This window comes from Balaenoptera musculus, chromosome 7, assembly GCF_009873245.2.
Source record: "Balaenoptera musculus isolate JJ_BM4_2016_0621 chromosome 7, mBalMus1.pri.v3, whole genome shotgun sequence".
In the NCBI taxonomy this organism is placed as follows: domain Eukaryota; kingdom Metazoa; phylum Chordata; class Mammalia; order Artiodactyla; family Balaenopteridae; genus Balaenoptera; species Balaenoptera musculus.
Window position 1 is genome coordinate 104,356,042 of NC_045791.1, and position 26,717 is coordinate 104,382,758.

Genomic DNA, 26,717 nt, shown 5'->3' on the forward strand with positions numbered 1-26,717 from the left:
TAACAACAGTTGGAGACACCTGTCCCAGCCCAACTAGGCAGGCAAGAAGAGAACAAATTTCCCTTCCTTCAATTCTTGTTTTATTCAGGCCCTTAACAGATTGGATGGTGCCCACTTACCTTGAAGAGGGCAATCTACTGTACTGAGCCCACCTATTCAAATGCTAATGTCCACAGAGACACCCAGGATAATCTGGGCACCCAAGATTGTCCAGTCAAGTTGACACATAAAATTAACTATCACAATAACAGTGTGTTATTTGTGCCTGATGAGCAAGAAGTGTTGAGTGTTCTAAAAGCCTGGCTAAGTCACATGCACTCCAGATGATGAGAGATAAACCCTATAAGATTTGGAGACATGCCATATAGGTAAATTTTTAGGGGTTCAATGGTCTGGTGCATAACAGGGTATTCCCTCCAAAGCTCCAAGCTATAGTACCTTGTGTCTCCTACCACTAGGAAGCACAATGCTTGGTAGGGCTCTCCAGGTAAGGAGAATAAACATGGTTGACAATTTGATGAAAATGATTCTGGGCTTTGTAATGTGCGGGCAGGGGTGGAGGATGGAGAAGGAGTAGTTATACCATCTGAATAATAAAATGCGTTCTAATCAATGTTTTCCACTTAGTGGGCATTGTTACATGTCAGTAAATATAGTTACGTGTCATCCTTATCATAACTTTCATTTTTCATCAAGGCTTGACTGCAGCTGGCCCTTATTGATTATTTTTGGTGTTGTGAACAGTGCTAATTTGTGCTGTATCTATTGTATAAGAGCACAGACTCTGCAGTTAGCCCATGTAGGTGGAAACCCAGCTTCTCATGTACTGGCTGTGTGCCCTTCAGCAAGTTACTTACCCTCCCCATGCGGTAGTTTTATCTGTAAAATGGAGATACTAGTAGTACATAGCTCACTGGATCATTGTGAGGGTTAGTGAGATAATATTTGCTATACACTTAGAAAGCACTGACCCTGAAAGCAATAAGTAAATAAATTAAGAAAATTTACATGCAAATATCCTTGTATCGATTAGGGCTCTTTGCCAGTGAGGCCAACTTTATCTAGGTTAGACAGAAAGGGACTTCATTGATGGGATGCGCAGTGGCTCACGAAAAGGCAGGAGGCTGGGCTCAGAGCCTGCAAACGGCCCCAGAACCAGGCAGGAAGCAGAGCTGCTCCAGGAATTGAACACCAGGAACATCTCCTCCATCTTGTTAAGGAGCTGCCACTGAACAAATGTCATCCAACTGTGTTTTAACTCCTTAACAAACTTCACGTGAGAGTCCAACTCCCCGAAGAGAGTCTGGCTGGCCTGGCTTGCTCATGGGCCAGTGTCTTGGTTAACATTCCTTCTATCCTGCACACAAAGGGGAGAAGTCTTCAGCCAAAGGAATCCAGGTCTGTTAGGAAAGGGGTGGAGGAGGCTGGACAGCCAAGGAAAATGAAACTGACTGGCAGAACCCACCCGGGGACCATCAGTGAGCTCTGATGTCTAAGGGGAGGAATGGGGTGGTCCCAGGCCAGTCTGAGAGGCCACAGAGCCTGGGGGGCACGTTCCTGAATCGAATGGAACAGGTTGACTGTGGTTCCATTGCCTGTGCTTTGGAGATTAAGGCTGAGTCGGTCATCACGTTAGAAGGGAGAGCGTCCACTCCACCACCCTGGACAGCCAAGGGCAAGGACGGCCACTAAGCCCATTACCCCTGTCAGTTCTATTTACCTGGACGCATATGTGGGCTGCTGGCTGCAAAGGAGCCTGGCCGTGGTCTTACCTGGGGGGAGTGTGCCTGTGTCCCTGGGAACTGCAGTAGGACTAATGCTCCTGAGGTCCTGGGCTCCACCCTTCAGCCTGAACCTCCCAGAGCATCAGCACACACCCTGCTATCTGGGTGGAGAGGACCGGGCCTTCTATCTGGAGGAGAGGACGGGGTTCTCCAGCTCTCTCTGAGTAAACTGGGTGGAAGATGTCCCTATGAGGACAATATGCAAAGAACAGTTGCCTACGGCTTCTAGAAAGTGAACAAAACCAGGCTGATGGTAGAGGGAAGTCGAAACTCAACGGAAGCAGCCAGAACAAAATGTTTCCTGTTTATTATTACTCTACTTGAGAGCAGCCGCAGCCTTACGTGGGGTGGCCAAAACTTTGGTAGGAAGCCAACTTTCTCTCTGGTCAGCAGAGCCGGGAAGAAGCCCAGGGCAACCAGGCTTTCTGGGGAGAGAGGGGAAAATCCCAGGAAGGTGAAAGTCACAGAGAAGAACCCCAAATTCTGCATATAAACCCTCCCCACTTGAGTTCGAAACCAACTGACAGGTAAAAAGGTGAGACAGATGGGGATCAAAATACCAGTTTTCTTTATGATAAGAGCTGGATGGGGCTTAGTGATGTGGCTTACCACGTAGCAAAAAAGAGATCCCTAAAACTGAACCTCAGAATTGGGCTTATCCACACAGTCTTACACAGCTCCAATCAGTCACACCCCACCCCACCCCACTCCCCAGGCCCCTGTCTCTGTGCACTTGACCTTGGAAGGGCTGACAGAGCCCTGGCCCTGCAGGAAGGACAAGCCCAGGGAGACCCAACAAGGAACAAGCAGACTCACCCCTTCTACCCAGAGAGTCTCCCAGGAGGACGGAGGAGCAGGGGGTCCAGGCCAGTCCCACTGACTGATGTGCTGCCCCTGCAAGGGGACAATGGAGCAGGACCTGAGTGTAACCACTTAGGTCCCGGGCGCCCACTCCCCTCCACTTCTACACCCGTGGGGGAGCGGAGGGTCTTGATCCTCTGGCCCCAGTGGCCACTGTGGCAGCTGCTGCTGCTTCCTTCTGCCCTTCAAGCTCAGATCCCAGGTCCTACTGTCTGGTCTCAGGGACAAGCCTCTGGTCCCCACTGGGGTCTCCCAACTTAGACACTCAGCCCCACTACTGAAGTCTGAGGGGAAGCTGTTCCTGGTGAAGCTCGTGAAGCCCGTCGCCTTAGCGGGTCCTCTGCCCCAGGTCCCTCCTCAACCACGACCTCCCCTGCTCTCTGGGTTTCCAGGCCCAGTAGCTGGACTCCTCCCGGGACAGCAGAAATGTTCCCCGTTGTCAGTGCTCCTCACAGCCATGGAAGATGCCCCAGGTGCCCCCTTATTTCCTTCAATCACTCCAGCAGGGTTTGTAGGAGGAGTTCAACCACTTCTTTTTTTTTTTTTAATTGAATTATGGTTGATTTACAATATTGTGTTAATTTCTACTGTACAGCAAAGTGATGCAGCTATACATAGATATATAGTCTCTTTTACGTATATATTTTCTTTTTCATTATGGTTTATCATAGGATCAACCTGCTTCTTAATTTGGTCCTGTCCTTTTCCAAACCCGAATTCTTGGCTCAGAGAAACTGTGTTCTCCACAGAGGCCTGGGGATGCTTCAGAAACTCCCACTGCTCTCATAGAGTGTGGTGCAGGCCCAGCTTTCTCAGACCCACAGGAAGGTCTCTGCCAGGGTCCGGGAGCAGCCCCCGCGCGGGAGTGTCCACCCTGTGGATTGCTCGCCCAGCTGCTGCTAGGTGGCTTCTAATTCCAGGTGCTCATCTTGAAGGTCCTAAACAGACAACAGAAAAGTGGGCACATTTACGTCAACAGCCAGCACGGCAGTGGCCTGGGCCACCAGCTGCCCAGGGACAGAGAGAAGAGGGAGAGGGGACACTAGAAACGGCAGGGGTGGTTTGTGCCAGCCTTGTCTGGACCCCGTGCCCCATGGAGTCAGGAGCAGAGGATGGTTGTGCCCAACAGAGGCTCGGCTTACTACTCCTTCTACCCCCCCAAAGTGAGGGAGGGAGAGAGGAATCCACACGTGTGCAGGACCTGGTACCACTGAGACCCTGCCCACTGGAAAAGATGCCCTCATCAGTGTCCTGGGACCTGTCCCAACCACTGAGATGTGATGCTCACTTCTTTGGGGGAAAGAAAGAACGGAAGTGGAGAGAAGGTAGAAACCTTCCCACTCATCTTCAAATATGATTTGCTTTTATGCTGACTCAAGTGAGTCTTTTGGTCACTTCTCATTCTTTGTGGAATGATGACTCAGAATCTGAGTGAAAAACCTGTGTGCAGACACAACTTCAGGGCCAAGGGTCACCGTCTCAGCTGGGTCACCTGCCTTTTCATTTCTAGGTTATCTGGGTTCCAACCTCCATCTCCATCCAAAGGGAAGCCTTTGCCCCTCAGCATTCCAATGACTGCTTCCCAGGTTTCTCCTCATCACCCCTGGCTGCAGTTGTGAAGCAACCCCCTAGTCGGGGCACCTTAGACCCTTGCACCTAAGATGTCAACCCTTGTCACCAACTTGGCTCCAGCCTCTGGCCCCAGAGCCTTGGAGATCTTTCTCCTACCTCTGGCTGATTTCCAGGAATACTAAGAACATTCTCTCCACTTTATAAAGCTGAGCATTTGGGCTCTCTCCTGCTCCATGTCCATAAGCTAGGACCTAACTGGGTCGGTCCAGGCTCTCCCACAGCCCGGAGAAAAGATTTGAAGTCTCTGTCTCTTCCTCTCCCCCACCATGGTCATCTCGGCAAGGGGAAGGGGCACACATGGAGCTTACCCCTGACCCTGTGCTATACTCTGAACTGCTCTGAGAAGGCAGGAGACTGAGGACAGTTGTGGTCATGCAGAAGTTGTTGCTGTCTTTGCACAAACAGGTGGACCCCTGGGGGCTGGCCCTGCTCCTCCCCTGGCCCTCCAGGCCCTGACTGTCTCTCCTTGTCTGTCATCCCTGGGACCACATGTCAGGATGGCTGGAAGCACAGTGGAGTTGCGAGAAGAGGGAGGGCGTCTGCCCAGCACAGCTACCGACAAGTACTTTCACTTCTCTTTTCCCTACTTGGGCGGAGTCATCTCTGGGTGAGTCCCAGAACAGACTTCCTGCTCAGGGCTCAGGGCTCCAGCAGCCTCCCCAGACCGAGGCTGGGGAGCCTGGAGGGGTCAGAGGCCAAGCTCAGGCCCAGGCCAGGCTGGGCGGGAAGATGGCTGGTTGGGGCAGCGAGCTCATCAGCAGGTCAGTCTTTCTCCCCCCTTCCTCCCACCTTTCCCTCTGGCCACGCTGCTGCTTCAGTGCTGTCCTTTGGACTCTGCTTTACGCCTGGTGTAGGGGAACAGTCACCTGCAGTGTAATGAAGGGCAGGAATGTATAATGAGGAGATCGGATTTTAAACTGCAGCCGGGTGCCTGCTGGTTGAGTCCTGCAGCCGCAAGGCACATGACTGTTTTGCAACTACTGCTCAGCTGGCAGGCCTGTCTGAAGGCAGCAGTCCTTCCTGAGGCTTTGCAGCAAAGATTTAGTTCCTTGTGACCCCAGATCACTCTCGTTTCCCTCAGGTCAGTTCTACCTTCACATAGGTCATTTCAGAGAAGGTAGTTTCGAAAATAAAAAATTCAGGAGAAACGCCTGATTTATTCTCAAACCCTGGGTGGTGCTGTCGGTCTCGTACCTGTCCTGTGGACGGGGCCACTTTTCCCACTTCTAGCTGGGGGCCTGGGTTCTTCCTCCAGCAATCCTGAGCAAAGAAATTAAAGGGAAGAGAAATACACCAAACTGCAAAGAGCTAGCACAGGCTGAGTAATTTTATGTTTGCTTTCATTTTCTGTTCTGGAATACGTTACACCTCTAAAAGGAAAAGAGCAGAAATCCTATCTTTTTCTCTAGTAATGGGCCAGAAATAGCATTACTTAATATTTTAAATTTTTTGATTTTTTCATACAAAAGAAATACATTATGCATTCTTGCTCATAAAATTTCAAATGATACAGAAGTATATAGAGGGAAAAAGTCCTGTTCACCACTCACCCCCTTGCAGCTTCCAATACCAGTCCTGTTAGAGTCGCAGGCATAACCTTCCAGATCCTTTTCTCTGCATTTACATATATAACTCATTTTCTTAAATGCAAAATTTGAATCCTGTTTTTTAAAAAATGTATTCATATTGTGAATGCCATTTTGCATTTTCACTTACTTTAATAGCCATAGGATCTTCTCATTCTTTTTAACAGCTATATATTGGGTTGGCCAAAAGGTCGTAAGATGTTACAGAAAAATCCGAACGAACTTGTTGGCCAACCCAATACTATCCTGTAGAATGGATACACCATCGTTTTTATTGTTTGTTTATTTAATTGAAGTATAGTTGATTTGCAATATGGTGTTAGTTTCAGGTGTAGAGCAAAGTGATTCAGTTCTATATATATATATATACACACACACATATATACATATAAAAATATATATTCTTTTTCAGATTCTTTTCCCATATAGGTTTTACAAAATATTGAGTATGGTTCCCTGTGCTCTACAGTAGGTCCTTGTTGTTTGTCTACTTTATATACTAGTGTGTATATGTTATTCCAAAATTCCTAATTTATCCCTCCTCCCATGTTTCCCCTTTGGTAACCATAAGTTTGTTTCCTATGTCTGTGAGTCTGTTTCTGTTTTGTAAATAAGTTCATTTGTATCATTTTTTAGATTCCACAAATAAGTGATATCATATGAGATTTGTCTTTCTCTGTCTGACTTACTTCACCTCTAGGTCCCTCCATGTTGCTGCAAATGGCATTATTTCGTTCTTTTTTTATGGCTGAGTAACATTCCATTGTATAAATATACCAAGCTTCTTTCTCTGTTCATCTGTTCATGGACGTTTAGGTTGCTTCCACATCTTGGCTGTTGTAAAAAGTGCTGCTATGAACATTGGGGGGTGTGTATCTTTTCCAAGTATGGTTTTCTCCAGATATATGCCCAGGAGTGGGATTGCTGGATCATATGGTAGCTCTGTTTTTAGTTTTTTAAGGAATCTCCATACTATTCTCCACAGTAGCTGTACCAATTTACATTCCCACCAGCAGTGTAGGAGGGTTCTCTTTACTCCACACCGTCTCCAGCATTTATTATTTATAGACTTTTTGATGATGGCCATTCTGACTTACACCATAGTTTTTTGTTTGTTTTGTTTTTTAATTTTTGTTTGCGTTGGGTCTTTGTTACGGAGTGCAGGCTTATTGCAGCGGCTTCTCTTGTTGCGGAGCATGGGCTCTAGGTGTGTGGGCTTCAGTAGTTGCAGCATGTAGGCTTCAGTAGTTGTGGCTTGCGGGCTCTAGAGCGCAGGCTCACTAACTGTGGCACACGGGCTTAGTTGCTCCGCGGCACTTGGGATCTTCTCGGATCAGGGCTCAAACCCATGTCCCCTGCATTGGTAGGTGGGTTCCTAACCACTGCACCATCAGGGAAGCCCCATACACCATGGTTTTTAAAACATCCCTCCTCCCCACCCTACTGACAGACATTTAGATCATTTTCAATTGTTCACTTTTACCAAGAAGCAGTGATAACGATTATGTATTTCTTTATATTTTTGTACATATAAAAGTGTTTGTCTTGTGTCAATAACCAAAAAAAAAATGGAATGCTGAGGCAAAGGGTACTAATATTTAATTGTTTATAGATTCTGCAAATGGCCTTTCTAAGTAGCTGAACCAATGTATTCACCTACACGATTTAGGTGAGCCATCTCCCCACACCCAAACTTTGCAGAGGTGGTGGCTCAAGAGTTGCATCTTGTTAACTTTACTCTCCTGATTACATGAGAGGTTGAACAGTTTTTTTGTGTTTATTGGCCTCTTCTATGAAGTGCTGGTTGATTTATTGCCAGTGTTAGTGAGTTGAGGTGATTGTTCTTTCTTTAACTGTAAGGGAGAATTTGCTAAAATTCTGAAACTTATAAATATACTTCCCTTGCCCTTTCACTTTGCTATGGTGACTTTATCTTATTAAAGCTTAAACTTTAACGTATAGACTTATTATTGTATTGATTTTATAAAATAGATGTACCCTTGTTATTATGAATAAATAAAGTGATGCAGAAAGTTATTGATAAATTCCGTGTGCACAGTCTTTAACTATAGCCCTTGTGTTTTTAAGGTGATAGATTCAATTCTACCTTTACTTCAGGGTAAGTTTCTCCTCCAGTATCACCAAAATGATTTTCTTCTTCAATTTTGGGGCAAAATTATTCTTCCACTGGAGCAACTTCAGCCTTCACAGCTTTTATCTGTCCCTGATCTTTCATCTCTTTAGCTTTTTACTTTCTGCTCATAATGGTTGTCTGAAACTTTTCTTCATGACAATTATTTAATTTTTGGTAGTTTTTGGTTTCTTGGGTTTTTTTTTAAGTTGATTTGTTTATTTGGGGGGATCTTAATTTGTTTCTACAGCTCTTCCAACTCCACTTGCAATCACATATTGTTATTTTATCACCCTATCTTCATGCTCTTGCTTTATTATTTAGGTTTTCGTGTGATGTTCAGTGCTTTGGGGATGTTTTCTTCATCCTCTGGGTTATCCTTCCAGATTGATTCTATTTGCAGTTTGGTTTCAAGTGTTTCTTTACTTTCTTGTTCACGTGCCTGCCCTGGTTTTACAGCCCATTTCGTTCCAGCACGACCTGGGCAGCTCTCTCACCACCCACAGTCTTAAGCTGAGCGAATGTTTTTGTTTTTTTCCCCCCACATTTCCTGTCTTATCTGAGACCAAATTACTTCCTGTCTGATCTACAGTTAAAGCTTCTACTTTAATTCTTACCAATTTTTGTCTGAGAATCCGTTAATCTGTTAAACCATCCCTTTCCCCACTGATCTGCAGCGCTCCCTTTCCCATTAGCCAAGGGGTCATATGTGCAGGGTCTGTTTCCATGCACTCTCTTCTCTGCCATTGACCTATGACAGCCTCTCCTTATGCGTTTCCACACTCTCATGGCAAAAACAGCTTCATGTGAACTCTTGAAGAGTAAATCTTCCCACGTTCTGTTCTTCTTCCAAAGTGTCTTGGCCCTTTGCATCTCCAAATCAGCTTGTCAAAATCTTGTTGAGATTTTGGTTAGGATTGCGTTGACTCTATAGGTCAAATTGAAGAGAATTGACATCTTTACAATCTTGTCTTCCATCTCATTAATATGGTATATATATATTAATTTTTAAATATTTTCTAATAAAATTTAAACTTTTCTGCCTAGAAGTCTTATACTTCTGCTAGATTTATTCATAGATACTTGAGATATTTGTGCTATGATATCTATATAGTTTAAAAATCAACTTTCTAGGGCTTCCCTGGTGGCTTAGTGGTTGAGAATCTGCCTGCCAATGCAGGGGACACGGGTTCGAGCCCTGGTCTGGGAAGATCCCACATGCCGCGGAGCAACTAGGCCCGTGAGCCACAAATACTGAGCCTGCGCGTTTGAAGCCTGTGCTCCGCAACAAGAGAGGCCGCGACAGTGAGAGGCCCGCGCACCGCGATGAAGAGTGGCCCCCGCTCGCCGCAACTAGAGAAAGCCCTCGCACAGAAATGAAGACCCTACACAGCCAAAAATAAATAAAGCGTAAAAATTAAAATTAGCATTCAATATAAAAAAAAAAATCAACTTTCTAGCTGCTTGTTACTAATATATAAAAATAAATGGAAACTTTGCCAAACTTTAAAAAATTCTAATAAATTGTATGGAGATATATATTTTGTATATAGATATAAATTTATATAATGTATACGTAATGACTATTTTGTTACTTTCAATCTAATTCTTATACTTCCTACTTCTTTTTCTTGCCTTACTGTGTGGGCTAGGACTTTGTACACGGTGAATATAAGTAGTGATAGTAATCATCTCTATCTTGATTCCAGTCCCAAAGTGAAGGCCTTTATCATTGTACAATTATGAATGATGTTTGCTGTAGGTTTTCTTCTTTAATAAAAAGACTTACACAGATTAAAGAAGTTTTATACTTGGCATCTGATACTTTCAATATATGAGGTGTTTGTGACCCTGTTTTCTGTTGTTTCTGCCAGTTCTCACTCACAAATTTCTTTTTTTAAATAAACTTTTTATTTTGGAATAATGTTATATTTACAGAAAAGTTGCAAAGATAGTACAGAAGTCTCTAATACTGTGCACCCAGTTTCATTTCCTGTGTTGCTATCCTCTTACATTATTGTGGTACATTTGTCAAAACTAAGAAAACTCAATATTGGTAGGTTACTGCTAACTAAAGCCCAGACTTTTTTCATTTTCACCAGTTTTTCCACCAATGTCCATTTTCTTTTGCAGGATTGAATCCAGTATACCACATTGCACTGAGCCATCCCATCACCTCTTCTCTTCTGGTCTGTGACAGTTTCTCAGTCTTTCCTTGTCTTTCACGACCTTGACAGTTTGAGGAGTACTGATCAGGCATTTTGTAGAATCTTTCGATTTGGGTTTGTCTTGATGTCTTTCTCATCATTATACTGGGGTTACAGGTTTTATGCAAGAAAACCACAGAGGTGAAACGCCCTTCTCATCACCTCGTATCAGGGGATATGTCAACCTGACTTATCACCAGGAATGCTGACCTTGATCATTTGGTTTAGGTAGTGTTTGCCAGGCTTTACCACTATAAAGTTACTATTTTTTTCCTTTCCACACTCTATTCACAAAGATTATTTTGCTTATATAGCTGGTTATCTTTGACTATGTACTAGCGTCGTATTTAGAAAAAATATTTATAGGTAAAATCTGGGACCACAGTGAAGGTACTAGGCTTTGGAAAGGATTGCTGTTTGCTACAACCAGGTGCCTCAGGACGTACCAGTTTGGGAACTCTTTAGCACATGTTCAGGGGCTGAGAGAACCTGGAGGAACCCAGGTGATTTAACTGGGAATACAATTCAGTAAATTCAGAGATGTGCCTCCACTTATTCTCACCATGAAGATGTCAAGGTCAGGGTCTGGACTCCCATTGGACTCTCCACCCTGTGTGGACTCTAGACTTTATTTCTGTCTCTCTCACTCCTTAAGGCTGTCAAACCTGAGGTCCTGATTCTCTGGGGTCAGCAAATGCCCTCAAATCAAAAGTGTCTCTGTGCTTTGCTTACCTCTCTGGTTTCTCCTTCCCCTTTACTTTTGCCTGGCAAATCCTTATGGTGGTTTCATCTCTTCTATGATTAATAACATGTTTAAATGCTTTTTCCAACTCAAGTTTTTTCAACAGAACTCTGTACTGCTTGTGGGAGTTGGGAGAGATTGAGATGTTTTGAATCCTGACCTACCACATCAGAAACTTATGGTCGTTGACTAAATGATTGATTGATTGATTAACTGCCGTTTTTCAAAGTTTATGGCTTGAGGTTTGATTGTGGCTCTTGAAGTTTTCTCTGACTGCTTCTAGGATTTTTCTCTTAGCATTTAAACTGTAGTGAGTCTAGATTTTTTTTTTTTTATTGTTTTTGTTTTGCATTTAACCTGTTGGTGTTTTCACAGTTGCTTGAATTTGTGAGTTGATGCCTTTTATCTGTTTTGGAAAATCCTTAGCCGTTAACTCTTCAAATATTTCTTCTGCCCTCCCCCCAGCTTCCTCCTCTCTCTTTCTAGGACTCAAAAGCAGATTATACTAGACCTTTTGACTGTCTCTCACATATTCCTTTCATGCTTTTCTGCATTGTTTCATTTGTTAAATGTCTGTACTTTAGTTGGATGTCTTTTATTGAGGTATCTATCTTCTAGTTAGCCAATCGACAAGTTTTGTCTTTTTTATCCAATCTTCTGCTAAATACTACCAACAAGTTTCATTTTTAAAATTGTATTTTTAGATCTAAATATTCCATTTCATTTTTTTTTGTAGATTCCAATTCTCTGGTAGAATTATCTGACTTTCTATTTTCTCCATCATTTCGTCCCTTTTCTTGACCATGTTGATCACAGATTTACGTGCTAAGTCCAATGTCTGGATCATCTGTGCACTTGCTTCCATCATCTTTTTTTTTCTTGGTTTGGTCCTATAGTCCTATCTTTTGACATGCCTATTAATTTTTGATTGAATGCCAGACATTGTGTATGCAAGACATGCAGCCTCCAAATATTCTCTTCCACATAAGAGTAATTCCCCTTTCCTCTGCTAAGCAAGTAAAACAATGAGGCAGACTACATTACACATTCAGGGCATGAAATGACTCAAGAATAGTATGCATTTTTTTATAAGATTTAATATACCTCTGGTTTGCCCTGATCACAGATGAGGACATCCAGGGCTTTCAACTGAGAGACAGCAATCAAGTTTTCTCTGCTTTTCAAAGCTTTTGTCATATTTTCACCCTCTTTCCTCATGCAGCTTTCGAATTGAAAAAAGTTCTTGAGAAAACCAACCAAGTTTTTAATTTCCTTGAAGTCTCTAACTTTGCACTCCAACTCCAAATGACCATCAGAAGTTCTGCTAGTTTCTTTGTCCTCCAGCTACAGCCCTTTGCCTGTGCCAAGTCCAGATTCTCAGCTTCTAGCTGTGTTCAGAATTTACAAGTGCTGTCATGGGACAAAAAGGCTACAGATTCCAAAGCCAGATCACCTCTCCCTTCAGAGCTTTCAACTCTCTCCCTTTATGTTCTCTGGACCTCATCATGATTGTCTTTGCCTTTTCCGCATGGTGAGCCTTCAGGTAATTCTTTGCCTTTCAGAGACTTTTTACATAGTTATTCCAGCCTCCTGGCCTTAAAAACTTTACCAAATATCTTGGGAAGAAGAACGGGTTGTGTATTGAGGCCCCTTAAGTCTCCAGCCCTGTGTGACTGTCACAAGCTCTTCTGTGTTCCCTGCTCAGAGTAACACTCTTTGCTCTTGGCCAAGCCCAAATTCTCAGCCTCTATTCCCAGAATCAGCAAATACCAGCCACTACCCTGAAAAATAACAATTATAGCTTCTCAGCTCCCAAAGGTCTCCAGTCTCTAGAACCTTAGTCTCTGCAGACTCTGTTGCTTCTGTAGCTCTCTAGTCCCTTTAAAATAGTGTTCTGGTATTCTACCCAGCTCTTCTAATTGTTCTCTACTGGACTTCTGGCCTGCCTCAAACTGTTCGATCCTACCCTCTGATGAATTTTTGTTTACATTATTTTATGTGGATACTAACCAAGGGTTAACCTGTAGTCTAGTTTCATTTTCTGATTTTATTCAAAACTCACATACAAATTTTTTTTAATTTTTATTATTTTTAATTGAAGTAGAGTTGATTTACAACATTACATGAGTTTTAGGTGTACAACACAGTGATTCGATTTTTTATAGATTATACTCCATTTAAAGTTATTACAAAATAATGGCTATATTTCCATGTGCTATACAATATATCCCTGTTGCATAGTAGTTTGTGTTTCTTAATCTCATATGCCTATCTTGCCCCTCCCCACTTCCCTCTCCTCACTGGTAACCACTAACTTGTTCTCTATATCTGTAAATCTGTTGCTGTTTTGTTATATACATTCATTTGTTTTATATTTTAGATTCCACATATAAGTGATAACATAGAGTATTTGTCTTTTTCTATCTGACTTGTCTCACTAAGCATAATACTCTAGGTCCAGTCATATTGTTGCAAATAGCAAAATTTTATTTTTATAATGGCTGAGTAATATTCCAATGTGTGTGTGTGTGTGTGCATCATGCCTTATTTATCCATTCATCTGTTGATGGGCACTTAAGTTGCTTCCATATCTTGGCAATTGTAAATAGTGCTGCTATTAACATTGGGGTGCATGTATCCATATCCATTTTTATACTCAAGTTTACCAATGTTATCCTCCTTATGCTTTTTTTAAAATGCCTTTTATATTCTCAGAATTCTAACCATATTCTCCTATATATTATACTAATACTTTATTAATTCATTCACAAATATTTCCCAATACCATGTTTTCAGAACTTAATGAGATGCTGGAATATAATGGTGAGCAAAGCAGACCAAGTCCCTGCCCTAATGGAAATGACATTCCAGTGAGAGAAAAATAGTAAACAGATGAACAAATAAATGTATAATTTAATGACAGAAAGTGGTAAGAGTATAAAGAAAAAAAGCATATGGGGTACATGGATAGAGTGTAATGGGAGTGCAATTTTAGACAGGATGTCCTGGGAGGGCTTTCTGAGAGGTTAGTATATGATGAGAGTCATGAATGTATTGAGGAAAAGCACCATGCCAATTCCTGAAGAAATGTTCTAAGTAGAGGAAACAGCCAACGAAAAGTCAGGCATAGAGACATGGTTGGAATGTCTGAAGAAGGCTTGGAGGTTAAGGTGCCAAAGGGCAGTGATCTAGAAGAGGAGTAGTAGAAAATGAGGTTGGAAAGTCATGTTTCTCATGGGTCATGGTCAAGACTTTATATTTTATTCAGAATAGGGTGGGGAGTCATTGGAGAGTTTTCAATAGAGTGAAATAATCTGATTTCAGTTTTTCAAAGATCTCTTTTGCTTATGTTTGATGTTTGGAGAACAGCTGCAATATGACATGAGTGGAAACAAGAAGACTAGTTGGTAGCTATTACAGTAGCCAGGCAAGAGATGATGGTGGTTGGGACCAGGTTGGTGCAATGAATATAAAGAAAAAGGGTAGGATATCGGATATATTTTTATGGTAAAGCCAAGAACAGTCGAAGATGGATCAAACATTAAGTATGAGAGGAAGAGAAGTGTCATAGAAGACTGCAAATATTTTAGCCAAAGAAATTAAAGGAGAGAGTTGTCATTTGCCTAGATGGCAACATTGTGTAGTGATTAAAGGGCCTGGACTCTGGTCCAAAGCCTCACTCTGTTCTTCAATAATTATGTGGCCTTGGGGATATTGCTTAACATCTCTGTACCTCTGTTTCTTCATCTGTAAAATGGGATAATAAGAGCATATACCTCATAGGTGCTGTTATATGTATTTACTAAATCCTATATATGGAAAAATTAGAAAATAAGCAGGTTTCAAGAGGTGACTCAGAAGATCAGTGATCAGTTGCTGCCTGCTAATTGGAAAAAGCCTACCTGTGTCATCAAAGTGAAGATGGTTCAATATACATCTGGAGTCCAGGGGAGAGATATGAGGTAGAGATGCACATTTGGGAATTGTCCATGTGTGGCTGGTATCCAAAGCCATGGGAATAGATAAGATTACACAGGGAAGGAGTGCAGATAGAAAAGAGGTAAGAGAACTGTCCCTGAGGAGTTGAATACATGCAGAAGAGCAGGAATAGCCAAGGAGATAGTTGGAAAGCCATAAAGGCATGGCTCTCAGGAGCCAAATGAAGAAAGCATTTCCAGAAGGGAGAAGTTGTTCAATGTCCATGAGGTTGAGGGATGAAATAAGAGGAGGACTGAGAATTGGCCTTTGGGTTTGGCAGTGTGGAGGTCAGGGAAAACATAAACCCAGAATATTATGTATAGGGTATTGGTAAGGGTAAAACTTGAATGAGTGCAAGAGAGACTGAGGTGGAAAAGTGGAGACAGTGAATATGGACAACAATTTCAAATGAGAAACACAACAGGAGAGGTAATCTGAGTGTAGGGAGATTTTTAAATGGGTAATACTGAAGCATGCTGTATGTTGATAGTAATAGTCCAATAGAGAAGGAAAAGTTGATGAGGCAGAAGTGAGAGAGAATGATTCTGTATTGATTGTGCCTGAGTCAGGGAGAGGTAATGGAAAACAGTGCCCAAGTGGGTGGATTGTCCTTAGGCTGAAGAGGGGCAATCTGTGCACTGTAACAGGAGGGAAGGCCAATGGGTGCCCAGGTAGGTAGGCTGACGTATTCCATGGTGAGAGGATGAAGTTACGTTCTTCTGTTTTGCGTCTACATTCTCAGTTGAGAGGGAGAGAAAGGGTGGGAAGAGTTTGAGGATAGAAAAGCTGTAAAACAGTCATTCAGGGAAGGAAAATGTGAAATGAATAGCATGATGTAGGATTACTCAACAGCACTGAGAATCCATTCCAGCTTAATGATTATAAACTTAAAGAGAGAGCACTTAACATGCTTGTTTTTTTCTCCAGACAGCTTGGGTGCTGATGAGTGGAAGAGGGGCTAATCTGATTTTATCCAGGGTTATCGATATATTAGATAAATTCACTGGAGGGATATGTGAACGAGGAAGTTAAAGGTGAATTTAAGAGGCAGATTTTAATAGCAGTCCTAGAACTTGACTGCTTGATGGAGAGCTTTGAACTTACTGATCCCCTTCCCAGTTGTACTTGGGTATTAGGATGTTTTAAAACTCCTTAGTAGATTCTAATGTATAGCCAAGGTTAAGAACACTGGAATATAACAATATATCATGAATTTAGGTGGGTAAGAAAAGTGAAGACATAGAAGCAATTATGGAAAATTAAAAAGAAAACAGTAGCAGAATTGGGAGCCTGAGTGTAGGGGATCACAGATTTACTGGAGTGCAGGTGTTAGAAGACATGACCTACAATAGATGAGGCAGTGGTCATATTTCAGTCTGAGATTTTGTAGCATGCACAAATTGGAAGAATGATGAAGTCTAAAGTATGGCCATGGAAGAAAGTTGCAGAAATCCAGTGGAAGACAAGATTATTAGAGATAGGAAGGTCAGTAAATTGAAAGATCAGGATATTTAATGGAATCTCTGTGAATATGGAAATAATCATGAATTTTGTAAGGACTCCTGGTAAGGTATTTGCAAAAATTTTCTTCGAATAAGGGACAGTAGCCAATAGAATGGCAGATAGAAAGGAAAGAAAAAAAGAAAGATAAAATGTTTTATAGTTTGTTTAGTTGGTTTTTTGGTTGGTTTATATTTCCTTCTTAATTCCACGGGAGATTTATTTTTGCACATGGAATGAGATACAGAACTACCATTTTTTTCCTTCAAAAAAAGGACCATTTATGCAATAACATTAACTTAGTAGTTTATCCTTTAACTACTGATTTGAAATAACATTTTAAACATATACTAGATTACCTTTTATATATAGGTGATTCTTGTTCTGATTCATGATTCTATTTTTTTATTCCTCTTTCAACACTGAAATATTTTAGTTACTATGGCTTTATAGGTAAAGCTCTTTATCATTCCTATTTTCAAAATATTCATAGCTATTCTTGAGTTCTTTCTCTTCTAGATAAATGTTGGGACCAACTGTTAATGTTCTGTAGTATAACCCATCTTTCTGGGATTCAGTCAATAGACATTGAACGAATATATAGATTTAAATTAAATTTCAAATTAAATTAAACTGTAAAAATTAAATTAAAGTTTTAAAAATTCTGAACGGTCCCAACTAGAAAGATAGCATGTCTCTTTATTTATTCAAGTACATATTCAAGTTCTAGAGTAAAGTTATTGGTTTTTAATGATCCCTATGGTAAGCTCATTGGGTCAATTTAGTGCTAGGCATTTTACAATTATATTTATAAATGGGAACTCATTTTTCTTTTACATTTTCTAAATTTTTATTGCTGGCATAGGGGAAAACTTGGTTTGAGTCTGTTGATCTTATGGATACAAATCTTACTAAGTGGACTTCTTCTCCTAATATTGTCTTGTATTTGTCTGGAGAAATCTTTGATTTCCTTTATCAATGTTTTATAGTTCTCAGCATATAAGTCTTTCACGTCTTGGTCAGGTTTATTCCTAAGTTTTTTTTTTGTTTTTTTTTTTGATGCAATTTTAAAAGTGACTGCTTTTTTTTTTAACTTTCCCTTTCTGATATTTCATTGTTAGTGTAAAGAAATGCAACAGATTTATTGCCTTTAGCTCAGTTTTCATCTCAGCAATTGAGTTGTCTAATTTTGATTGGCTCTTCTTTATAATTTCTAGTTCCGTATTACAGTGATCTGCATATCTATCGATAGTGTTTCTTAATTCCTTCAGCAATTTTATTACCTCTTTTTTCAATTCAGGGTCTGACAGACTGGAGAGGTCTGTTTCATTGTTTGTTCTTTCAGGAGATTTCTCTTGTTCTTTTAATTGCCTTAGTGTGAGAGTTGGTTTTATTCATTGTTCTGGGTACTCCAGGGCCCTTTCAAATGGAAACCTACTTATTTTAAGTCACACAATTTTGCTTGTAATATTTCTTCACTTATTTCCTCCCTTCTGCTTTCTCCTATCTTTTGGAATTCATGTTAGTTGGATATTAGGTCTCCTAGGTTGATCCTCTACAAGCTTCCTGCTTTTCAGGATCTTGGGGCAGTTCTTAATATTTTTTTCTTTTGAATCTACCATCTGTAAAAGTTTCTCAGCTCATTCATTCATTCTAGTGATTTTTAAATTTCTGCCATCATATTTTTAATTTCCAAAAGCTCTTTTTAAAACTTTCTTTTTTTATACCACCTTTTTTGAAAAATGAATCCGATACTGTTTTTCTACTACTGAAGACAATAGTTTTTTTTTTTAAATTCCATTTATTACAAGGTTTTTTTGAGAGTTAGTTACTTTCCAGCTCTTTCCCTACTATTTGTTTCTTCTCAAGGATTCCATCAGGTGTCCATTTACATTTAAGAATGAGACATGAGAACTTGATTAGGGCTCTGTGTAAAGGATGCCTCTAGTTGACTGGTGAGTTTCATTGTGCCAGTTTTGATTTTCACCTCTCAATCTGTCTTCTGAAGTAATGGTGTCTCTGATTCCTGACCCCTTTCACAATTCAGAAGCCTAAATTGGCTTGCCTCTTTCCAGTTTCCCCTTGTATGAGTAACTATATTTTTTAAAGATTTATTGAAGTATAATTGATATACAAAAAATTGCACGCATCTAATGTATAAAACTTGATGAGTTTGAACATGATACCATCACCACAACCAAGGTACTAAACATATTCATCACCTCCAAAACCCTTTTTTGTGTTTGTTAACTATAGGTACTATGTTTTATAGTAGATCTCTAGAAATTATTCGTCTTGCATAACTGAAACTTTATACCCATTGAAAAACAATTACCCATTTCCCACCCCCAGCACTGGTAACCACCATTCAAGTCTCTACTTCTATGAGTTTGACTATTTTAGATACCTTATATAAGTGGAATCATGCAGTATTTATTCTTCTGTGACTGCTTTATTTAACTTAGCATAATGAACCTCTAGGTTCATCCATGGTGTCATAAATGGCAGGATTTCTTTCTTTTTTAAAGAAACAATCCCACTTACCATCACATCAAAAAGAATAAAATACCTAGGAATAAACCTACCAAGGAGACAAAAGACTTGTACTCTGAAAGCTATGAGAAGCTGATGAAAGAAATCAAAGATGACACAAACAGGTGGAAAGATATACCATGTTCTTGGACTGGAAGAATCAATATTGTCAAAATGACTGTACTACCCGAGGTAGTCTATAGAGTCAATGCAATCCTTATCAAATTACCAATGGAAGTTTTCACGGAACAAGAATAAAAATTTTTAAATTTGTATGGAGACACAAAAGACCCTGAATAGCAAGCAATCTTGAGAAAGAAAAACAGAGCTGGAGGAATCAGGCTCCCTGACTTCAGACTATACTACAAAGCTACAGTCATCCAAACAGTATGATACTGGCACAAAAACAGAAATATAGATCAATGGAACAGGATAGAAAGCCCAGCAATAAACACACGCACCCATGGTCACCTAATCTATGACAGAGGAGGCAAGAATACACAATGGAAAAAAGACAGCCTCTTCAATAAGTGGTGCTGGGAAAACTGGACAGTTACATGTAAAAGAATGAAATTAGAACACTCCCTAACACCATACACAAAAATAAACTCAAAATGGATTAAAGACCTAAATGTGAGGTAGGATACTATAAAACTCTTAGAGGAAAACATAGGCTGAACACTCTTTGACATAAATCACAGCAACATCTTTTTTGACCCACCTCCTAGAGTAATGAAAATTAAAACAAAAATAAACAAATGGGACCTAATTAAACTTAAAAGCTTTTGCACAACAAAGGAAACCATAAACAAGATGAAAAGACAGCCCTTAGAATGGGAGAAAATTTTTGCAAATGAAGCAACTGACAAAGGATTAATCTCCAAAATATACAAGCAATTCATACAGCTCAATATCAAAAAAATAAACAACCCAATCAAAAAATGGGTGGAAGATCTAAACAGACATTTCTCCGAAGAAGACATACATATGGCCAAAAAGCACATAAAAAGATGCTCAACATCACAAATTATTAGAGAAATGCAAATCAAAACTACAATAAGGTATCACCTCACACCAGTCAGAAGGGCCATCATCAAAAATTCTACAAACAATAAATGCTGGAGAAGGTGTGGAGAAAAGGAACCCTCCTGCACTGTTGGCAGGAATGTAAAATGGTACAGCCACTAGGGAGAACAGTACAGAGGTTCCTTTAAAAACTAAAAATAGAACTACCATATGACCCAGCAATCCCACTCTTGGGCCTATATCTGGAGAAAACAATACTCTGTAATGACCTATATGGGAAAAGAATCTAAAAAAGAGTGGATATATGTATATGTATAACTGATTCACTTTGCTGCTCAGCAGAAACTAACAACATTGTAAATCAATTATACTCCAATAAAAATTAATTTAAAAAAAGTAGGTAGAGGAAGATTTAATAGATTTAATGTAAAAAAAGCAATACAAACATTAAAAGACAATGTAGAAAAATATTTTCAACACATATAACAAAGGCTTAATATATCTGATATACACAGACCCAGCCCACTGATAAAATATGACAAATAACTCCAAAGAAAATGGACTTGAACAGAAAGCTTAGAGAAGAGAAAATAAAAATGTGCAATAAACATATGAATACATACAAATTAAATGGTAGTGAGAAACCATTTCTCACCTCTTAGAATGGCAAACATAACTTCATAAATGACATTACAGTGTGGGAGAAGATTCAGAGAAACAGACATTTATTGCTGGGTTGAGCATGAATTGCTAGAGCCTTTTCAGGAAAGATCTGGCAATATCTACTAAATTTTAAGATACACTACAGCTTAACCCAGCAGTCAGTCCTACTTTTGGAACCTATCCTGTGAAAATAAAAACACCAATATGCATATACAAAAGCTCCAGAACTTTCAGTGGCTCCCTATTTCCCCCAAAGTAAAAGCTAAGTCCTTAAGAGTGTTCAGAGGACCTGAAACGATCCAGCCCTTCTCTCCTCTCCTCTACCTCACTCTTCTCTGGCCACACTACTCTTTGCTGTTTCTTGACTACACCAAGCACACTACAGCTCTAGGAAAGTGGTGCTGCCTCTCACCTCTGTGTGATATGTTCTTTGTCCAGATACCTATTAGTGAACTAACTTTCCATCACCTTAAAATCCTTGCTCCAGGTCACCTTCTCAACGAGGGCTGTTTTGACCAACCTACTCAAAATCACAGCCACAGCCCAGCCCCCCACCCAACCTGCATACTCCCAACCTCCTAATCTGGTTCTATTTTTATTGTCTGTGATGTCCTTATCACCCCCTAACATACTAAATTAATTACTTATTTATTTTATTTAGTGTTTATTGTCTCAATCATTGACATCTCCCAAAATACATATGCCAGAGCATAGGAAATTTGTTAATTTGTCCCTTGATTTTTCTTGAGTACTTGATGCACACAAAGCACGAATAAATTGGTTAGATGCCGTAAGTACAAATGTCTTTATTGAAGCATTGTTTTTTGATGGCAAAACAGAACAATGACTACATAACACTGACCTCTAAATCTGAAAACAATCTGATTGTCCATTGAGCTGAATGGTTGAATAAATTATGTTAAATACATATTGCTAGAGTATTACATACCTATTTATTTCTAATAATTTGGATAGAAGGGCATAGTTTTATTAATGAATAAAAACAAGTTCAGATTAATATATCATGACCCAGGACTTCCCTGGTGGCACAGTGGTTAAGAATCCACCTGCCAATGCAGGGGACACAGGTTCAATCCCTGGTCTGGGAAGATCCCACATGCCGGGGAGAAACTAAGCCCGTGTGCCACTACTATTGGTCCTGTGCTCTAGAGCACATGAGCCAAAACTACTGAGCCCACACGCTGCAACTACTGAGTCCACGTGCCACAACTACTGAAGCCTGTGCACCTAGAGCCTGTGCTCCGCAACAAGAGAAGCCACCACAATGAGAAGCATGCACACCACAATGAAGAGTAGCCCCCGCTCGCCACAACTAGAGAAAGCCTGCGCGCAGCAACGAAGACCCAACGCAGCCAAAAACAAAAACAAAAACAAAAACAAAACATATATATATATATATATATATATATATATATAATGCCCCTATTTTTATACAAATGAAAGTAATAAAAATATTTTACTTGTGGTAAATTTTGGAACAAATGATGGGAAAGGCGTGGAATGCTACGCCGCAGGCTGTTAACAATGGCTTAGTGAAGAGTGTCCGGGTTACACCCAGGTCCCTTCAGATCCTTCTTTTTAATCATTTCTTGGTAACATCAGAGGAAATAGAAATAATAGAGCCAACAGAACAAGACTTCAGACCAAGTATATTCAATGCTCCCACAGCTTATGAGATAATATTGCTTCTATAAAACAATTAACTAGGAAACTTAGAAATTTAAAAGTTGTTTTACAGAAATAAAAGTAGGCAAAATAATAAAATATTTAGGAATAAACTTAACAAATGTAACATAAGACTTATATGTCAAAACTGCAAAACATTGTAAGAAAAATTAAATATCGAAATAAATAGAAAATTATGGTTCATGGATTGGAGGACTCGATATTTTTAAGATGGCAATTCTTCCCAAATTGATCTGCAGATTCAATGCAAAATCAAAATCCCAGCAAGCCTTTTCACAGAAATTGAGAAGCTGATCTTAAAATTTGTGTGGAAGTGCAAAGGACCCAGAATAGTGAAAATGATCTTAAAAAGGAAAAAGTTGTAAGACTTACAGTTCCTGATTTCAATACTTATTATAAAGCTACATTAATAAAGACAGTTAAAGCACTGCCATAAAGATAGATCTAGAATCAATGGAACAGAATTGAGAGTGCAGAAATAAACACTGATGTTTTGGGTCAATTGATTTTCAACAAAAGTGCCAAGGCAACTCAAGGAGGAAAAGATCGTCTCTTCAACAAATGGTGCTAGAACATTTGGATATCTACACGCAAAAAGATTAATTTATACCCTTACCTCACACCATTTGCAAAAATCAACTCAAAATGGATCAAAGACTAAAATGTAAGAGCAGGGCCAGATTCAGGGCCGTGCATCTTATTCAGATGCACAAGGCCTTGTGCTTAGTTTACTGCTCTGCTTTCACTGTTCTGAAATTCTTAATGGTTTGTAAACAAGGGTCCCACTAATTTCTTTTTCCCTGGGTCCCACAAATTGTGTAGCTGGGTGTGTGTGACAGTGAAAATGATAAAACTTTTTTTTTAATTTTCATTTTTTATTGAAGTATAGTTGATTTATAATGGTTCAGATGTACAGCAAAGTGATTCAGTTATATATATATATATATATATATATATATATATATATATATACATATATATTCTTTTTCAGATTCTTTTCCATTATAGGTTATAACAAGATATTGATTATAGTTCCCTTTGCTATACAGTAGGTCCTTTTTGTTTATCTACTTTATATATAGTAACGTATATCTGTTAATCCCAAACTCCAAATTTAGAAAATGATAAAACTTTTAGAAGAAAATATGGAAGAAAAATCTTTGTGACTTTGGGTTAGACAAAAAGGTAGTTAGAACACAAAAAGCATGATTCATAAAATAATATGTTGATAAATCAGAGTTCACAAAACTTAAATCTTTTGTACTTCAAGAGACACCATTAAGAAAATAAAAGACTAATCCCAGTCTGGAAGAAAATATTAACCAATCATGTTTGTAATGAACAACTGCACCTGGATATGTAAAGAATTCTTACAACTCAATAATTAGACAAACAGTCCAGTTAAAAGATGGGCCAATGGTTTGAATAGATATTTCTCCATGGAGTCATATGGAAGGTAATAAACACGTGAAGTGCTCAACATCATTAGCCATTATGGAAAAAAGCAAATTAAAATCAAAACAAAATACCAATGTATACCCACTGGATTGGCTACAATCAAAGACATAAAGGGTTAGCAAGATAGTGGAAAAACTAGAACCCTTACATTCCTAGTGGTAGGAATGTAAAATGGTTCTTTGGAAGCACTGTAAAACAGTTTCTTAAAAAGCTAAAATAATGTTACCATATGACCCAATAATTCCACTCCTAGGTAGCTATGTAGAAATAAAAACATATGTCCACACAAAGACTTGTATGCAAATATTCATGGCAGCATTTTCCATAATAGCCAAAAGTGGAAACAAACCAAATGTCCATTACTGGTGAATGGATAAATAAAATGTGATAATTCCACCCAATGGAATACCATTCAGCAATAAAAAGGAATGAAATACTAATACATGAGGCAACATGGATGAACCCCCAAGACATTATGCCCAGTGAAAAAAAGTTAGTTGCAAAAGACCATATAATCTTTGCTTTCATCTATATGAAAGGTCCAGAAAAAGGAAATATACAGAGACAGGTAGTAGAGTAGTGGTTGCCTGGGGCTGGGGAATAGAAACAGGAATCACAGCAAATAGCCATGAGCAAACTTTCTGGGGTAATAAAAATGTTCTAAATTTGGATTGTTTTCATGATTGCAGAATTCTATACATTTACTAAAAATCATTGAATTGTAAATTTAAAACAGCCAAATTTTATGGTATATAAATTTTACCTCATTAAAAAAATTTTTTTTTATAAAAACAAAGGTAAGTGTGTTAGCTGAATAGACTCAGTTGAAGTAAGGTTAGTTAGAAGAAATGGAAAATGTGAAAAAATTAAGATATGCTGCATAATCTGATGTTTCAACATTCTGCCAATGGAATTCCAGAAGAAGAGAAAGAATGAGAATGAGGAAATCAAATAAAAAGAGGGAAAAACAATTCTCAGAATGGAAGCTAGAACTTTAGATTTAAAAGTCCCATCATTACAGAGAATGAATTTTTAAATCCCATACCTAGGATTTCACCATTCTAGTGAAAATCTAGAATATCACAAATAACAAACAAATCATAAAGTTTCCAGAAAGTAAAAGCAATGGACATACAAGGAATGAAAACCTGATGGAAGTTGCAATTTTCATTTGCGACACTGAATGCAGGAAGACAATGAAGGAAAATGTCCTAATTTTTAAGTGAGAAATAATTTTGAACCTTAATTCTAAACATACACAAGTACTCATGCATGTATGAAAGTAAAATGAAGATATTTTCAGACCACAAAGATTCAGAAAGTTTATGATGGGAATAGGAAGAGAGAGGAGAGAAATAATATCAAGTTTCAGTTTTTAGCTTGAGAAAAGATACCAAATAACTCCTGACATTGAGAGAATAATATACACCTAAGTTTGTTTATTAAAAATTCAACTGAAAAAAAGAGTAGACATTACTTCCAATGTATTGGTGGAAAATTATGGAGCCACGGAAATGTGATCAATCAAAAAACAGGTGAGAAAGAGGGTGGGAGAATAATAAGAAATCCTTGAAAATACTAAGTAATAATTAAAATAGCAAGAATAAATACATACACACTAGTGATCAAAATAAATGTCAATGTAATTAACTGACATAAAATATAGAAATATGTATGTTGGATAGGAAACAAGATTCAGCTATTTTTAAAAATAAAACAACTCAACGAGATTGAAAATAAAGGGATTGGAAGAGACATATTAAATGACTGCAAAGTTAAAGAGCACTCTGTAGCAAAACTAACCTCAGAAACAAATAAAATTTAGATTCACATGTACTACAAAGAATGCAGGTTATTTCGTACTGATAAAATGTACACTCTACCAGACTGAATGGTAGAAGTTATGATCTGTAATAAAATATCCTTAGAATATTGAAGGGAAAGTTTGATGGATGTTCAGGAAAACCTCAAATCCTACGGTTAGAGTATAAAATATTAACAGTTCTCTGTTAGAAGCTAGCAAATCTGGTAAACCAAAATTAAATTTTAAAAAGATTTGAATAAAATAATGAGCACTTTGGATTAAATAGATGTGAAAAGCAGCGGTTAAAATTTGTTTCAGCAAATTTAAAAATATCTGATATTTTTGGATGTTCACTCTCCACTAACACTCTTAAGTGCTTGATACTTGGTTTAACACATTTCCTCTTCATAACCCTTCTATGAAATGGGTACCATTATTGTCAACATCATTCTACAGGTAGGGAACTCAGGCTGCCCTACCTCCACAGCTATGCAATGGCAGAGCTGGAGTTCAAAACATCCTCCCCACCTTCCTACCTATCCCCTCACCTTCTATCCTTCCTCCTGTCTGGCACTGGCTACCACACTATTAATCACTACAATATATTGCCTTTCAAACATGAAGAAGCCTCAAAAATGACATGCATTAGGCTGCAAAAGAAATAACAATAGACTCTTAAGTGAAAAAATCTTAAAGAACACATTTTCTAATCATATATGATAAGATCAGAATAAATAACCAGGACAAAGGAAGACCTTCCCTAATCCATCCACTGAGAAGTTTTCAAAGCTCCTTCCAAACACTCCTTAGTTTAAAGAGAAAATCAAAATAGAAATTACAAATGATTAAGAAATAAACTCCAATGAAAACACTGCATACAAAAACCACAGACATACCCAAATGGGCACAAAGGTGAACATTCATGGCCTAAAATCCATTTATTAGAAAACAGGAAATGTTGAAAAGTGAATTTAACTTTAAATCAAGGTATTAGGAAAAGAAATCAAGATAATCCCCCCAAGAACGTTGAAGACTAGAATAAGGAAGGGAAAAATATATAAATATAATTTTAAAAGCAGTATTTAATTAAATATCAAACAAAAAAA

At 39.0% G+C, this 26,717-nt stretch overlaps 1 protein-coding gene across 17 annotated transcripts in view; it reads left to right on the top strand.

Annotated features, from left to right (window-relative positions):
• The first annotated feature begins 4,894 nt into the window (after window positions 1-4,894).
• LOC118898312 (nuclear autoantigen Sp-100-like) overlaps window positions 4,895-26,717 on the top strand; it is a 75,371-nt gene continuing 53,548 nt past the window's right edge. For all 17 annotated transcript variants that reach the window (XR_005020665.1, XR_005020664.1, XM_036858533.1 and 14 more), the window contains exon 1: window positions 4,895-5,038. Coding sequence is in view for 14 of the 17 variants with exons in the window: in XM_036858533.1 (XP_036714428.1) it covers window positions 5,007-5,038 (32 nt within the window). In the remaining 3 variants the exon portion in view is untranslated. The remainder of the gene's footprint in view (window positions 5,039-26,717) is intronic.